Source organism: Pogona vitticeps, chromosome 2 (assembly GCF_051106095.1).
Source record: "Pogona vitticeps strain Pit_001003342236 chromosome 2, PviZW2.1, whole genome shotgun sequence".
Lineage (NCBI taxonomy): Eukaryota > Metazoa > Chordata > Lepidosauria > Squamata > Agamidae > Pogona > Pogona vitticeps.
The window spans coordinates 235,689,849-235,707,896 of NC_135784.1; the positions used below are offsets into that span (position 1 = coordinate 235,689,849).

At 39.4% G+C, this 18,048-nt stretch overlaps 1 protein-coding gene across 1 annotated transcript in view; it reads right to left on the minus strand.

Annotated features, from left to right (window-relative positions):
* Positions 1 to 18,048, minus strand: part of TRPM6 (transient receptor potential cation channel subfamily M member 6) — a 120,013-nt gene that overhangs the window by 17,149 nt on the left and 84,816 nt on the right. Inside the window, exons 29-35 of the mRNA XM_072992227.2 lie at positions 15,759 to 15,856; positions 12,047 to 12,111; positions 11,556 to 11,581; positions 7,753 to 7,803; positions 4,012 to 4,077; positions 3,381 to 3,667; positions 2,560 to 2,642 (exon numbers count right to left, since the gene is read on the minus strand). Coding sequence (XP_072848328.2) covers positions 2,560 to 2,642; positions 3,381 to 3,667; positions 4,012 to 4,077; positions 7,753 to 7,803; positions 11,556 to 11,581; positions 12,047 to 12,111; positions 15,759 to 15,856 — 676 coding nt within the window. The remainder of the gene's footprint in view (positions 1 to 2,559; positions 2,643 to 3,380; positions 3,668 to 4,011; positions 4,078 to 7,752; positions 7,804 to 11,555; positions 11,582 to 12,046; positions 12,112 to 15,758; positions 15,857 to 18,048) is intronic.

Below are 18,048 nucleotides of genomic sequence, written 5' to 3' on the forward strand. Positions count from 1 at the left end.
GAGGGTTTGTGTTTATATTGTCCCGCAGCTTCTGCACAATGTGGTCTGGTGACCATGATCAGGCAAGATGAAGTCAAAGGAGACCTCTGTGAAAACAGGTGATGTGGTAAGGTTTTCCCCTCATCTCTTGATCTGTAATATCAGGAAAAATCTCCCCCCACATCTTAGTAAAATATCATTTTTTTAAATATAAGGACAAGAGTTAAGAGGGATTTGTGAGCCCACAAATGACAACAAAAGTACGTGCTCCAATAGACAGCTTATGGAGAATGGGAGTGTATGTGTCTTTGTGCCCTCCTGAGATTTTAGAGAGAATGCCCTACTCAGCCTTTGCCACAGCTATATATCCTGCCTCTAGCATGCCCTGGAAAATCCCATTTAACTGTAGTAAACAGTGCCTTTGTTCCTTCTCCCTTCCCCAGTGGTGGTGTCCAAGAGTCAATGCACATGTCCTAGTGTCATGTCACAACATTATTGACTGATCTGTTAAAATAATTTATCACTATTCCACACAATGGCAACACAAAACTTAATTGCCATGGTCACCTAATAAACTAAACTATCAAAACTTCACCTCATTGCACTTAATCATTGGCCCTGCTTCATATAATATTGAAGATAGCCAGAAACAGGACCTCAGACCTCAAGGGGTAATCCTTGCATATGTCAGATGTAACTTAAAATTAATCCACAAATTCCCTCAGAGGTGTATAGACACAATGTGGCTTTGCTAAAGTTGCCCAAGAGTGCTTATTTTAATACACACATACACACACATACAACACACACACAAATATCAATGGCACAAGCCAAATATACACATTGTCAACACATTCAGCAGATAGGTATAGGACCAAGCTTGTACAAGCTGCTACATGAAGCTTAAACTGAGTGTATTAACAATTCTGTCATATATATCATTGCTGTCTGTGCCAAAGTAACACTTCTTATAAGCTGACACCCCTGCTCCATTTCAGAGACCTGCAGGCATTCCACTGTGCCCACAGAGCTTCTGCCCAGGTTTCCTTGTTAACTTCAGTACAGCAGTTTCATAAATGTATGTCTATTCTTTATTAAAGAAAAGATGGAGGTTCTTGCAAGCACCGTGCACATCACTAAGGGGAACATATATTCCCTACAATTTATCCATTTTTCCAAAGCAGAGGTTCCACAGAGATACATCTCAATGATCAAAATTGCAAATTAATCCAGCCTTTTAAAGAAAAAGTCACATAACAAGCCATGCTAAACACAAGACGCATTGACAAAAATCACATGCTAGGACAAATGCCTTCCCCACAGAGATGAGCACCTCTGTTTTTTAAAAAAGCTTGATTGACTTGTCATCTAATTTGACCCTGTATCCTGCAAGAAATCACCGGATTTTCTACAAGACTTCAGTGTCAGTCATGTGGAGACACTTCCACCTACGCATCAGGTTTGTCAAGTCTATTTTTGAAGGATTTTTCTTCAACAGAATCTCAGCAAGCGTCAATTTGCATTTCGCAGCATAGCGGTGGAAGTACATGTCTTCTATCAAGCTTTCTACTGTACAGTTCCCACTGAAAATGTCCAAGTCAAGAGCTGACAGCTGTATTGATAATGAAATGATATGCGTAAAACTCCTCATGGTTCCCGATAGCTCCATGGAAAAAGCTCATTACACCACAACCATGGAAGGGACATCTGAACACCCTTGATGTCTTCACCCACATTAAAGTTGTAGGGTCCATTATAAAGGGCCTAACATGTAAGTTATCTGAAAGTGATTCCCACTGATTCCACCTAACTCCATTAAGTAATATTTAGGATTTCAGTCTTCATGCTACTCAGAAACCCTGTGCATCTATTTTAAAAGTCCCACAAAACTTCTGTAAGACTGATGGCGAAGTTGTGACTTGGTTGCCCCAAGCCTGAATAACTTGTTGCAGCCTTCTCCACAAGCCCACTTCTTTTAGAGCTGGCATCTATATCAGAAGGGAGTCTGGCTGACAGAGAGGCACTTTGTATGGAGAGGTTACAGGTATATAAATGGTGGGCAAGGAAAGAGTTCAGTTCCCTTCACCCATATTTTGCTTTGAGGTCACACCAAGTTGAGCAGTGGTTCTGTGATGTTATGAGTATCTGAGCCTAATATTCTGTTAATAATCTTGACAAAGTTGCACTGCTGCTTGCTACCTATAAGTTTATTTTTCAACTACTCTGCTGACCTTTCTCTTAGTAGGGCAACATCCTGCAAGGTAACTGCTTAATACTTCCTAATTATATTTTCTAAAGAAGTGATCAGCATGATGTGTGAGCAACCCATCATAAATAAAAGTATAAGTTATGGTTTTAAGTTGTTTTAGCTACTGTAGTTACTTATTTAACACTGAAAAGATAAGATGTTAGATACTTTTATGAAAATAATAAATGGCTTGCCTAACACTTGTTGGAGTTCTCAACCAGAACCCTCTGGCAAGAAGTGCCTCACAATAACTGAATACACAGCAAAATATATTATACAAAAGGATTTGGGCGTTGCCTTTTCCAAGTTCTGCCTGAAAACATCTCCCATACCTTGGAGTGTGTGGAATGGTATGTGGCTTCACTTGATTGAAGGTATAGATCAGCTTCTGAGCTGCTCTTTGCTGTTGTATTTCCTAATAACAATAATAATAAATAATGAAACAGCATTTTCCACAAAAATATTGTTACAAAAAAAATCACCCCAGATCCATTATCAAGACAATCAGATAGCTCTTAAATAAGAGAGGTTACTATTATCACCACATTCCATTAAAATGTTACACAAGTGGGTGAAAAATGGGAACTTACTAAAGGCCAATCTTTTTATGATTGAAATAAAAGTGGGATTTATGCTACTGTGGCTTGGACAGGTCAATAAAAACTGCCAGGACAGGTGGAAAAAATAGTTTAGTCTGTGAAATGAGAAAGTCATTTGATCAGCTTGGTTAGCTTTGGGGGGGAATATACAACCACCCACCCAGCATGGACACTGGAGCAACATTTCTAAGCTGTGGATATGATCATACTAGTTCTCTTCTTAGCATAAATCAAAGATTTATAACTTTCGCTATCCAGTCTCCACATAAAGACTGAAACAGCTTTAAGATGGCCATCAACATAGAAATTAGCAGCCACTCCAAATCATTATATGACTTGTCATACCAAGTGAGAGTCTACCATATTTATGTTTTTGTTTGCCAACCAACCTTCAGCTGTCTTATGTGCACCCAATGTTCTGGTGACAGAAAAAGGGACAGCAGCACTAGCTAAGTAACTTTCCCCTTGTACTTCCCCAGGTAGTTAGTATTTAACTTCAAGCAATATTTCTGAAAGCACAGGTCAGGATGTGTTTCTGGTCAACGCATACTCACTCTGAGGCAAAGACGGAGCACTGTCCCTTCATGGAAGATGTTCTGCCAAGTCTGAACCACCTCAGGAAGGAAAGACTTTACAATGAACACCTGCCCCACCTTTAGCACCTCATTCTCAGACCAAGTGCAGACAACTTTCACAGCTCTCCGCAGGCCCCCATCCATCTCCTGCCGAGATAAAACCTGAATCATAGCAGCCATGCCACGCTGGGACCATGAAGATACGCTTTTTGCAAGGTTCAAAGGTGAACTTTCTTCTAATCTATAGACCGTCACTTCTTCACCAGCTAACCCCAAAGGAAACGGAAAAGATTATTCAGGGGGAAAAATACAATTGTACTGACTTACACTTACAAAATATATCACATTGAGTCTGCATTTTGAAATATATATATATGACAGCTACTTCTAGTGAATGCAACAAAGAAATAAAAAGATGTGTACATATGTCTTATGAAGAATTAACACAATCTGATTTAACATCTACTCTTTTTCAGAAATAAATCGTATTTCAATGAGACTTACGTAAATGGAGGATCAAAATATACTTGGCTATTACAGTATGGTCACATGTTAATATACTTGGCTATTACAATATTGTCACATGTTAATAACAGAAACTACTACTCACAAAAAAGCTGTACGGGCGTGAAAGGTATCGTTTGAGCCAGCCTCATTAAGTTGTTCCGTTCAACAGCTGAAAAAGAAAGGTCAGTCATACAATATCCAAAAATATTTGATGAGACTTGTCAACACAGAGAAGTTGATAAGGTTTTGGTTTTTATATATAAAAACAGAGTACCCCACTTGGCTCCAGTGCAAGTGGGGTACTCTGTGCCCAGGATGTTAATGTGTGTGTGTGTGTGTGTGTGTGTGTGTGTGTGTGTGTGTGTGTGTGTGTGTAGCTGTATACGAATACACCCATCTCTGTGACCCTACTGCATCTGCACAAAGCCAGAGCCAACATGGAAACCAAAACTGTTGTTTTTCATTCTGCTCACTTTTGTGATGTAGCTCTTTAATAAAAACAGGAATTCATTAGAGCAGTGGTTCCCATTCTTGTGTCCCCAGATGGACTAAAACTCCCAAGAGCCTTCACCACTAGCTGTGCTGGCCAGGATTTCTGGGAGTTGTCATCTAAAAATACCTGAGGACTCAAGGTTGGAAGCCACTATTAGAGGAAAGAGCATATATGAAATGCATGCATTAGGAAACATATAAAATGCAATATATTAGGCAAAGCTGGCTGGATAGCTCAGTGGTTGAGGTAGGGAGTTCAATTCTCCACTGCATTTCCTGTGAGTAGAGCCAGCCTGTGTGGCCTCGACAAGCTGCACAGCCCCAAAGCACTTCTAGAAGAAGAGAATGGTTGTCACACACACTCAGTTCCCCTGTTTGTTCTTCCACACAACCCAGGTTAACTTTCGGGTATGACATTTACTTTTCAACCCTCTTCACGGCCACCAGAGGATTTGTTCCTCGCTACATCAAATATGTATGACTCTTAAATCACAGTTATCCAATATAACAATGTTTATTTATGTGTTTATAAGTAAATCATATAAAGTGAATCATGGATGGTCTTATTTTATTCATTCAATAAACTGTGCTTTGACAACATATTTGCTTATGAAGAATCATTTTAATCCAGGCATTTATTCATTTCTTATCTTATTCACTATCTCTCTATTACTCTTCTCTAACACATTTCTGGTCCTAACTACCTAAACTGCTTCTATCCAACTGATATCCTTAAATGAAGTCCCTAACTGAAGTCCCTAACTCTAACTCATATCCCTAACTGATCTTTAACTGTGTTCCATTCTTCTTATATTTCCTTAGTTCCGCCCCTTCTGTTCAACCATTGGTTGCTACATCAGGATTCCATTGTGATGGACAGGAGTGGTTACTGACCTGTCAGTCACAATGGTTAACCACTTCTGAGTATTCTCTACCTGGAAAACCCTGAAAAGGGTAGACATATATTCAAATTGACTTGATGGCACAGAATTATTATTATATTAGGCGGAGTTACCAAAAAAATGTATCACAAGATACTTTGCCTTGTGTAACTTCTTTAAAAACGGTAAAAACTGAAAAGAAGCAAACTAACTCAAGACTACAAAATGAGAAATTAAAAAAAGTAAATTAAAATATCCACCCATGCTCACTGTGAACATGTTTACTTTTGACTACTAGTACAACCAACATTTTTCCAGTGCAATTCTCATTCAAAGATGCACCAGCAGTGGTGGATTAGGAATGAGCAAAAGCTTTTATGGCAGCATAGCCACTCAGTGGTTGAGGCATCTGGCTATGGAGCCAGAGGTTGGGAGTTTGATTCCACACTGTGCCTCTCTGACAGGGGCTGGACTCGATGATCCATAGGGTCCCTTCCAGATCTGCAGTTCTAAAATTACGATATTATATATCCTTGTTTGATCCCAGAAGCTTCCCAAAACAACTGCTGTTTTGACAGCAGCCAACAGAAGAATCCAAATGGAGAAAAGAAAGCGAAGGTCAAGGGAGGAGCTGTGCCATGCCAAATCCAGCCCAGAGGACACAGACTCTATGACACCACTGAGATATGCCAAGGGGATGCTGATCCTAAGGAATTTCTGGCATCTGTAAACTGGAAGGGATTTTGGTTGAGCACAACTGTCTTGGCAAGTTTGGATGGCACCCTTAAGCAGTTAAGAGGTGAGGGGAAAGCTCCTGCCTTTACTGCAAGTGCTTCTGAACTCCCAAAATCAGGTGAAGTGTTTACCTTTCAGGTAGCCTGGAGACTACCCTTGTGCGGAGGACTAAATGAATTTGTCTTCAAGTGATCTCTACAATATCCTCTGTTCTACTTCTTGTCGGTTAGCAAGTACAAATTCCCCATGTTTTGACCTCGAAATTGAAGCAGGCTAGGCCCTGGTCATTTGCAGCCCTAATTTTCAAGCAATCTGTTCCAGCTAAGCAGTACTCATTTTTCAGGTTGTAAACAAGAGTGCTGAATCTAGATTTGAAGGATTCTTCCAGTAGAGTTCTAAGGATGATTCTGCTGATAAGCAGTTAAGTCAAAATTAAGACCCAATGAAAAATCAAATCACATCATGAATACTGTGTCTGGGGGGGGGGGGGGACAGTCCTCTTATGTCCAGTTTTGCAACAGGGTTCCCAACCATTTTCGCTGGGTGCACACAAGGTTGTTATCTGTGCATTTACAACCACATCCCACACACTGACATGATGTCAGATTTTTGCTGGTATATTCATTTTGCTTATGAAATCATAGCTAGATAATGCAGGGGTGGAAGTGGGGAGTCAGCTACTATGAACTGAAAATATGCCACCTTTTTGGATTTTCATTTAACTATTCTCTTTCTTGGGGGGAGGGGGACTGCCAAGACAGGCGTAAAGTTATAAACTTATTGTGGACTATAGGGACATCTGCTGGCTGGTTCTGTACATTTCCTTACCCCACCCCCCAAAAAATGAAGTGAAGCAGCTCTGTAGCTTTCTGTGGACTACATGTATAATTATTTAAAGGAAGTATAACAGAAGTAGGACTGATCCGAGTCCACATGTCAGAATTGCCCATCAATCAGTTTAGACTGGAAATCAAGGTTTACACAGGAGTGTTTTATTACAATTAAGGTGCTGCATTAACAGATAGGAATAGTTTGCCTTTCTCAAAATTTAGGAATCCCTTCTCCGTCTGCTTCCAATTTTCATTCTTCATGCTAAACTGGTGGTGCCAATCTGGTTTACCCACTCCCATTTCCCTTATGAGGCAATCTAAGACACACTACATTCAGTCTTAGATCTTGCTTTTGACTGAAAATGAATGGGAAGATGTCAATTAATTTTTAGGTGGCTGGTGTAAGGTTTGCATTTACAGGTTCAGGCACCAGACTACATCACGTTGATTGCTTTCAGGTCTACATAATACCCATGATTTATCTCCTTCAAGATTTCTAGGGGTGAAAAACAACTAAGAATAAGGACATACAAAAACTAATAGAAAATTTTGAAAGACTATGTTTTCATCACAAGTTGCAAGCGATGCTGATTAACAAAATGCTGATTCTGTGTTTCCTGGAAATCCTGTCATTTCCTTGTTTTGTGCTTGGCTGTCTATCCAAAATCTATTTCTTTCCAGACTCCCCCCCCCTCCTTTCCAGACTTATTTTGCCTACCATTCCTTGATATTCAGAAACTAGTGCTCAAGTAATAAATAATCTTAATCTTCCCAAGCGTCTGTGTCAGGAATAATCTCAATATACAGAGCTACTTCAAAGTGAGAAATTCAGAAAATGACAGGAGGAAAAAATTAATATGCTTATCAACTAATGGTTCAGCTACCAATCTGATACTCACTACATACCTGAGTAATGATGGTGCAGATCTTGAGGGTTTTTTAAGGAGGATGAGATTTCTGCCACGGGAAAAAAAATTAAAGCAAAATTCTTATTTTCAACAGGGGAAACAGAGACAAATGTGCCATTATGGGCACCGCACATTCAAAATTGTAACTGGCTTAGCATTTTACAGAAATGAGTCACTGCATTATAAAGTTCAGATGTAGTCTATGAAAACAATCAATAAAATAGCATACAATTATACTGGGGAATAAAGCAATATTCAACTGAAGGACACTCCTTTAACTGAAGCCGAAGAGCTTGTAATTGGAGTTCAGGGATGGTAAAATCTCTTTTACTGCCCACTATGCTTCATGGGAACTCAGAGGCATGATTTTCTCAAACCTATCCCTAGTCATTATGCATCCCATTAACTATATTACGGACACTGATGTTGTACCGGAACTGGTTCATTAACCCATAGTATCTAAAATGTTGTAAAATCTAAAAGCAGATGAATAAAAAGCAAAACTAATCTAAGGAACGTTTATAAAGGGGTTTAAAATGTGGCATAAAAATCTCTCCCAGATCTTATCAGAAACAGCTGTTGAATTCATATGGGAGCTTGGTTAAAGATGCTTCATTATGGTTTAGTGTTATTTAGGGCGAAATTATTGGCACACAGAAACTGTGCTTTCAACTAGGTTTGCAAACCATGGTTTGTGCTAAGCATTATTTGACCTGATGCCTGAACTGACAAACCTTAGTTGCAGTCGTTATTTCAGTTCTAGAAGTTTCTGTACCATATGAATGCTGTGCAACTGGGAAACAAAAGTGGAATAGTACGTCTATAGTACCGTGCATTTTTATGTATGTTTAGAACTGGAATCATGCTTTGAATTCTAAACAGTGGTTAGTACAAACCATGATTTAGAGTGACATCCGACCAAAATGTAAGAGAAGATTTCTTAAAAGTTACTTTCTGCTCCCCACATGAAAAGCCTACTGGTAAGAATGAATAGGACATTTTATGATATAAAAGCCATGTGGTGACTTTCCACTACAGAGACCATGTCAAGCATTATTAAGTCTTTTAGAAAAATAACTAATACCTAACTGTGTGTGTTTGTTTCTTTATCTCTTCCTACAAATCTATTTTCTTTTTATGTTTTTTATACTAGACGGTTGAGGGCAAGGACTACCTTATGATGATGATTTTTGTTACTTATTTTTAGCCTCTCTGGGAAGCTTTTGTTGTTAAACACTAGTGTAAAATGTTTTAAATAAACAAACAGGTGGTACATGAATTGATTATGAATTGATACAAACTGATTTTAATGCTATCAGCAAACAGCAGCAGGCCTACCCTGTAGGTGCTGGTGGCAGCAGGTGATCTGAATCAAGCCAATTTAAAGACTGTCCTCCCTAAGTTTTATCAGTATGTAGACTGTCTCACTAGATGGAAAAATACCTTGGATCAGGTATATAGTAAGATCATGCATGGATATAAGACAAAACCATTGCCTAGTTTGGGACAGTCAGATCATATATCTCTGCTTTTGATTCCATCATACAGACCTCTTGTTAATAGAATCAGACCATCAACTAGAGAAATACAAGTGTGGCCAGTGGATGCATCTGAGCAACTTCAAGATTGCTTTAGGAGCACTGAATGGGCACTGTTTGAGGAGGACAATGTTGATACTTATACCTCGACAGTACTGTTTTGTATCAAAAGCTGTGTCAATGTTGTTACTACCACCAGAGAAGTAGGAGTGTTTTCTAATAACAAGCCTTGGCTAAATAGAGAAGTGCGCCTTTTACTAAAAGCCAGAAATGCTGCTTTTCATTCTGGTGATGTGTAACAATACAGAGAGGCCAGAGCTAAATTGAAAAAGGGTATTAGGGACGCCAAAGCTATGACCAGCCCAAGGACTGAGCAACATCTTGAGAGCTCTGACACTCATTGGGTATGGCATGGCCTGAGACAAATCACGAAGCAGAATAATAAAAACAGTCTGTTTAGCAGCAGTGATTTTTTGGCTGAGCAGTTAAATCCATTTTTCAGCTGTTTTGAGGTGGAAACAGGAACAACCATTATTCTAGCACCTACTATCTATAGTACATCACTAGAATCTACCATCAACAAACAACCACCACTACTGCAAATTTCAGATGTGAGACGCGCTTTCCAAAATATTAACGTTTGAAAGGCAGCTGGACCAGATGGACTCATGGGACGAGTTGTTAGGGGCTGCGCTGCTGAATTAGCTGGAGTTTTTTTGGATATTTTCAATCTATCCTTCTTGCAGTGTTCTGTCCCCACTTGCCTGAAGACATCTATTATAGTGCCAGTCCCCAAGCAGTCAGCTGTGGTATCTCCCAATGATTATAGGCCAGTAGCTTTAACATCTGTTATTATTAAATGTTTTGAGAGATTGGTGCTGGATTACATTAAGGGTAGTCTTCCAACTTCTTTGGACCCATGGCAATTTGCATACAGGAGAAATAGATCTACTGATGATGCTATGTCCATTGTTCTCCATACTGTATTGAGTCACTTAGAACAATAGGGAATTTATGCAAGACTGTTGTTTGTGAATTATAGCTCTGCTTTTAATACCATTCTACCCAATAGGTTGTTGTTGTCTTTTAAATGATCAACCTGAGATTACCTCAGATGATCTGACTGTGGGTAAAGGACTTTCTGACAGATAGGCCACAGTCAGTAAGGATGGGATCTCACCATTCTTCTACCCTGGTACTAAGTACAGGTGCCCCCACAGGGCTGTGTGCTAAGTCCCTTCCTCTATTCCCTGTACACACATGATTGCACCCCACTGTATAACACCAACACAATTATTAAATTTGCGGATGATACGACAGTGGTGGGGCTCATAAATAAGAACAATGAGTCTGCTTACAGAAAGGAAGTACAAGGGTTGATACTCTGGTGTAAAGAAAATAATCTTACTTAACATCAAAAAAAACTAAAGAACTCATAATTGATTTTAGGAGGAAGAGAAATGTACATTTACCACTGTACATAAATGGCGAGGAAGTGGAGAGAGTTGGTAGTTTTAAATTTCTGGGCACTTGCATCTCAGAGGACCTCTCATGGACTATAAATGCCAACATGCTAGTGAAGAAGGCACAGAAGAGGCTGTATTTCCTGAGAATGCTCGGGGAGTTAAATTTATCTCAGCATTTACTTCTGTCCTACTATTGTAGCACCATTGAGAGTGTCCTAACATGTGGCATTCTTGTATGGTTTGGGAGTAGCTCTGTAGTGGACGAAAAAGCTCCACAGAGAACCATTAAAATTGCCCAGAATATCATCGGGCTCCAGCTATCAACCCTGGATGACATCTTCACAACCCCCATCTGAGGAAGTCACACAACATCCTTAGAGACTTTTCCCATTATGCTTACAACTTCTTTGAACTGTTGCCATCTGGCAGAAGATACAGAATAATTAAGACATGGACCACACGTTTTCTGAATAGTTTTTATCCCAGAGCTATAATTGCACTTAATAATGAATTTGAAGACCACCAGTAGTGAATAGTTGGACAGTGTTACTTAGCCTGCGTTGTAGATGTTTGTATTTTTAGTGGGGGATTTTTAGTAGGGGGAATGTTTGGGGATTTTTTTTATGTGTGTGTGCATGTGGGTCTGGTCTCTGGGTGCCTGTGTGAATTTCGTTGTATGTGTACACTATGTATAGACTTACAATGACAATAAATTTATTTGATTAATGTATTGATCTCTAATAACACATTACTGTATATCTTGGAAATTTACAAACAAGAAAAAGCAACAAGCTTACTGTCATCTTCATCTGAGCTTCCCAACCTGTTCAAAAAAATCAAATATTAAAGGCAGATTTTCATTGTTTTATGTGCTTCCTCACAACATATTAATATGAAGTAATTGTTTCTAAACATGGGGTAAACCTATAAAAGTTTTCATCCTTGCTTCAACAATAATGGCAAAAAGGGTTGTGTTGCACTGACATGCTGACATGCGTTTCTTAATAAGATACACATTTACTTAATAAGATTTACATTTTCACAACTACTTCCTATTATTTTAATCAGTATATTATTTGCATTGTGCTTGCTGTTTTGTTGTTGTTGTTTTGTTATTGGTCCATGTGGAGAAATTTGTCTATAGAGAAATCATTCTCTATACATCTTGCCTTGTATGGGTGTCTAAGGAGGTCCTCAGCTAAAGTGATACAGGTTGCTGATAAGAACAACAAGAACAATCTGCCTTTAGATGAATAGAGGAATTGTGGACAATATGAACAGTACTTACGAGTGGTTCCTACTCAGATTATTCATCCTGGTTTTCCGACTCCAAGTCATACTGTTATTTAAATCCTACAAGGGAGTGAAAATGCCAAATGCTACTAATATTTCCCATATCACTTTTCCAAAAAGCTAAAGCATATCCTAATTTTGTCACTCCTGGGGTATTTCATGTTCATTCTCAGAGCTTGCTTTCACAATGCAAGTCAACCAAGATAACTGCATTTTTATATAACAGTGTTATACCTAGTAGACTTTAGAATAAATATGAGATTACGATAGCATCAGAAGTATAACAAAGTCTCAGCTCCTCACTATGATCTCACTTCTGTGGAAGTACAACCCCACCCATTCTTCCTTCCACAACTCCTTAAATAGCTGCTTTGGTAGTACCAGGACTCTAGTTTCTCCTGTTTGCTTATCTGTGATGACTGCAGCTGAGGCAAGGCTAGACAAAGAGGCAGCAGTTAGGCTCCTCCCTCTGCTCCTGACATCTGAGGGCCAAACTATACATTAAAAATAGCTCGTCATTAAAAGAGGGGATTTCTTAAATGCTGAGGATGGCCACTCTCACAGCAGGAACTTTTCACACCTCTTACAGTTTGTAAATTAGCTTGATTGGTTTTGTGACTGGTTATCAGATGGAAGCACAGGCTTCATCCGCAAATGTGACTGCTGGAATTATGTCTCTACAATACTAACAGATCTCAGTTTCTAATGATATGCTTTCTGTAATGTATAGTTTGATCCTGGAATTCTACTGTAGTTAGAATACGTGTCAAGAATGAAGGGAGACAGGTAGAAAAGGAAGGAGCGATGGAAGATGACTTGAGAACTACAGACTAGTGAGAGAGTTGTGGGCCCAAGGAATGATTCACCAATTTAGATTAGAGTTTACCTCAGATTAAAGGAGAACATTACATATCACTGACTCCATGTCAATAAAAGAATGACAAATTCAATCACCAGCCACCACACAATTTAAACCCAAAATAGGGATTCTAAAGGATCGACAGGGGAATATTTTATCTGACCAGAATAAAATAAAGAAACAATAGACTGAAGAACTATGCAGAAGAGATTCAAGGAAGACAGACTCTTCTGTAGAAGAATCCTGTGATGAAGAGCCTGCAATCTTTAAGAAAGTGAAGTGAAAGCAACTCTTAAAGTAATGGGAAGAAATACATCACCAGGAGTAGACAGGACACAAACAGAATTATTTTGAGTTACAGTGACTGAATCTATCAGAATTCTAACATGAATATGCCAGAAAATATGGAAAAAAAACAATAGCCCACAGACTGTAAATGTACAATATACATTCCAATCACCCAGAAAGGAGATGTCAAGGAGTCCAGTAGCTATGGGACCAATTTATTACTTTTCCATGCATGACGTGCTCAAGATTTTAATGAAGATATTTACCATATACAGAGCAAGAAATGCTGAATTTTCAATCTGGATTCAAAAAACGAAGAGGCATTAGAGATCACATTACAAATGGATGGCGAGTGTATCTAAAAATTTAGAGAGGGGAAAACAGTCTATGCTTTATGGATTACAGCAAAGTTTTTCACTGTGTGGATCATGAAAAGCTACAGGTTGTTCTGATACGAATGGGCATGCCAAAACATTTGATGGTCCTGATGCAAATCATACTCTGGGCAAGAGACAATAGTTCGGACATAACAGGAAGAAACAAAATAGTTTCCTGTTGGCAAAGGTGTCAGATAAGGCATATTCAATCACCCTGTCTGTTCAAACTATATGCAGAGTGTATCATATGTAAAGCTAGATTAGATTCAAATGAAGGGGGAGTGAAAATGGGTAGAAGATATATTAATAATGTAATATATGCAGATGATACTATATTACTGACAGAAAGCAGCAATGACTTGAAATTACTACAAAGAAATTCAAAGACTAAAGTCTTAAAGCAGAATTGTTAAACCTTGAAAAGACAAAAATCATGACTACAGAAGATTTATATTAATTTAATTTGACTATGAAGAAATCTAAATCGTCAAAGAAATTTTGTTCCTTGGTTCAATCACCAGTCAAAACAGAGATCTCAGCCAAGAAAACAGAAGTAGGCTTCAACTTGGAAGAGCAAGTGGAAAAGGAAGGACAGCTTGAAGGAAGTAGAAAAGAGCCTTAATAGTAAGGATGTGTCTGTGGAGACTGAAGCCAAGATCATCCATACTTTTCTCAGTTACAGTATATGGATACAAAAGCTGGATAGTGAAGACAGCTGACAGGAAGGAAGTCAACTCCTTTGAAATGTAGTTGGAAGAGAACTTAACAGATAGCCTAGACTGCCACCAGGGATGGCTAAGAATTTTATTTGGTTTATTTTATAATAATGGCTTTGAAATGTTGCAAAGGTCTTTGCACACTCAATAGAATGATCTTGAGATTATTTTTAAAAATTCAAAAAGCTTTTTTAAATGACAGATTCTCCCATCCTGAGTTTTAATTGCTTCACTCCTGGGTTGCACAGCAGCTACCCAGGACTCTCAAACCCAGCAAGGAGTGCCACTGAATCCTCAGAAGTTCTACTTAAGCCGGGCTTCCCCCTCCTTTCTGCCCCCTCACCCAAAATATCATATTAGGGGAGCTGCGGCCAGTGGCCAGTAAGTCAAGGGAGCTATGAGTCAAAAAAGTGGGGAACCACTGGCATAGCTCTTAAATTCCAGTTCCTACTTTTTTTGTACATCCCACCATGCCTGCAATGCTAAATTATAGTTACCAGCTCTCTTTTCTGGCAGGCTCCTCATCTTTAATGATTTTGTGGCAGGCCATTGGTATTGATATGGTCCAGTCAATGCTCACAATATCTGTGTACCTTTTGGACTACCAGTGCAGAAAGTTGAGGAATCAAACACACATACACCCCTTATTCCCAGTAAGAATTTATCATAGTTCACAAATTTCTTTAAGAATTTGCTGGAGAGAATGAGATTTTTTAAAAAAAAATATGGAAGAAAGCAAAAGGACTAGATTCTCTTCTGTTTTAGGATTATCATCCTGGACATATCACTTGGAAAAGATACATAGGTTGCTCCAAAGTGATGAGAGTTTCACCACTTGGAGCCTGCCATTTCTATCAATTGTGTTCTCAGCCATTATTTGCTTAGCAGACTATACCATTCAAGTCCAAGGGGTGGAGGGAGTCTTTTCTGTTTGAAATGCCTTTTTCCCCCTTACTTGAATAAATTAGTTCCAATGAGCATCTTAACTTGATGCATAATGTAAAATACAAACAGAACTTTTTCCTTCATCTTCATGATGAGTTTAATCCCCAAATTTGTTTAATCCCCAAATTGCAAGCAATAATTTCCTCACCAAATAGTTAAGAAGTTGGGATTTCTTCAAATGTATTAATATACTGCAGTTTTTTTAGTACAGCCAACCCCACTCACTTTATTTCCTTTAAAGGCCTAGAAAATTACCATACAAAAATGCAGGTTTTAAACTGTCTTCTTCTCATATACTCCCATTTCAGGATTCAATGGTTTAATGTCTCTTTATTAATCTTTTCTGAAGGTTAAGTGCTTAATTACTCATTCCCTCCCCAGCATCTTCTGCATCTGCTACATAAAATGAAATTTCTCAAAAAAAAAAAAAAAGAGGCTCTTTATCATGCTTAGCTGTGAATTTAGATAATCGTGACACAGCCACCCTTGAGAATGGCATCGATTTAAATCTTCTAGTCCTACCTCTTGCGACTGCCTTAGATAGTCACAGATCTGTACCATGTGCCTTGCTGTTTCTTGATTTTTTCTTTTCTGATGTATACAGTTGATCTGATCCAAACCTAGACAAACAGAAAAAAGCAACACATGTGGAACTTAACAACAAAACATACGTAGTTTTGTTTAAAAAGAACAACAACCCAACTGCAAGTCTGTTTTTATTCTGCATATCAGAGCAGCATAGCCTTCAACAAAGGCAATGTGTGATATCAAGAGACACTGGGGGTGCACTTGCAGCTCACCATGCTAGACAAAGGAAGGGAAAGGAGGTCTCACTTCCCCAAGCTTTTTCTGGCTTCTTGTCCTTTCCAGAATGCTGTTCCCTGTCATCATAACCCAGGAAGTGGGACTGAATGGAATTAGATGGATTTGCAGGAGCAGGGTAGGGAGGTAAAAAGAAGGCCTATAGGCAGAGGAATGGTGTAGCCCAAATTCAGACTGGTTTGACAATCTGTTTAGCTATTATCAAATTTGGAAGAAAGCTGTTCAGCTTTTTCCTGAGGCACCCGGATACCAACTTGGAAAAGGAAGCATCCTTCACAGCTCTTCTCAGCTGAGTCTACGGTTGACCAGCTGCCCTGGATTAAGCTACATACAGCTTCATTCTATTATGTCTACATTTCCTCGACAACAGCAGATCTGAAATATGTGCCATGCAAGTGTTACTCAAGTAGAAAAAAAATACACCACTGGGATTGGAAGAAATCTACTACCTATGTAAGTTCTGTGCCAGAAATGGAATTTACTGTCCTCACAATCCCTATTCACGGATTGCTGCCTTGTTGTGGCGAAGGGGCTTGAGTAATTCAGATAAGCTATGGACTATGCCGTACAGGGACACCCAAGCCAGACAGGTCATAGTGGAGAGTTCTGACTAAACGCGATCCACCTGGAGCAGAAACTGGCAAGCCACTCCAGTAGCTTTGCCAAGAAAACTCCATGAACAGAAACAAAAGGCTAAAAGATATGACGCTGGAAGATGAGCCCCTCAGGTCAGAAGGCATCCAACATGCTACTGAGGAAGAGTGGAGGACAAGTACAAGTAGCTCCAGAGCTAATGAAGTGGTTGGGCCAAAGCCAAAAGGATGCTCAGCTGCGGGCGTGCGTGGAAGTGAAAGGAAAGTCTGATGCTGCAAAGAAAAATACTGCATAGGAACCTGGAATGTAAGATCTATGAACCTTGGTAAGCTGGATGTGGTCAAACAGGAGATGGCAAGAATCAACGTAGACATCCTGGGCGTCAGTGAACTAAAATAGAAGGGAACTGGCAAATTCAATTCAGATGATTATCATATCTACTATTCTTTGGCAAGAAATGGAGTAGCCCTCATAGTCAACCAAAGAGTGGGAAAAGCTGTACTGGGATACAATCTCAAAAATCAATGATTTCAATACGAATCCAAGGCAGACCTTTCAACATCACAGTTATCCAAGTTTATGCACTAATCACAGGTGCTGAAGAGGCTGAAACTGACCAGTTCTATGAAGACTTACACACCTTCTAGGAGGCGGAGCTTGATCGCAGTGAAGCCAGCAGCTCCTGGCTAACAGCTCCCAGGAAAAGTTGGAACTGCCCAGCCCGTCGTCCCTCTAGAAAGGGGGGGATGGAAGGGGAGGCCAGGAGAGGTCACCCCAAAGCAGATGGTGAGCCCAGAAGCTAGAAAATTTGGCAGCAACTGGGTCTTTGTTCCCTCTGAAAATTCACCCAAGCACGGACCGGAGACGGAAGGCCATCTTGTGGCAGAATGCTGTGTGAAAACTCCACCCCCAATTCCAGAAGAAGGAGAACAAAAATACAGCCAAAAATACACAATAATAAAGTAAGTCTTTGATTTATGAATAACCTCATTAAGATGTTAAAGAAACTAAAGTGAAAATACTTGACCAAAAGGAGAGAGGAAGCGGCGAGCCAGCATGCCAGCCTGTGTTTTTTTTCAAAGCGAGCTGAGTTTTAAACAACAAGTTTACAACTAGCAGACTGGCTCAAGGTCAATGAGATAAGACAGCGAGGCGGAAAAAGTTTGTTTCTGGAAAAAAATCCCAGTCGAAATATTACTCAACAATCTGTAAGGAACTGAAATCTTGTTAATGCTGTGCAGTCTGGATTCTTCTTACTAGTTTGAGTGAGACTTTGAAAATAAAAGCTTGTCTTGGGAGCAGGAGGCATAAGCTTGTGGGAAGAAAAAACAGGTGACGAATTATCAGTGTGGCGACATAGATTGAAGAGCTGGAGAAGCCCTCTAGGAGCAACGGA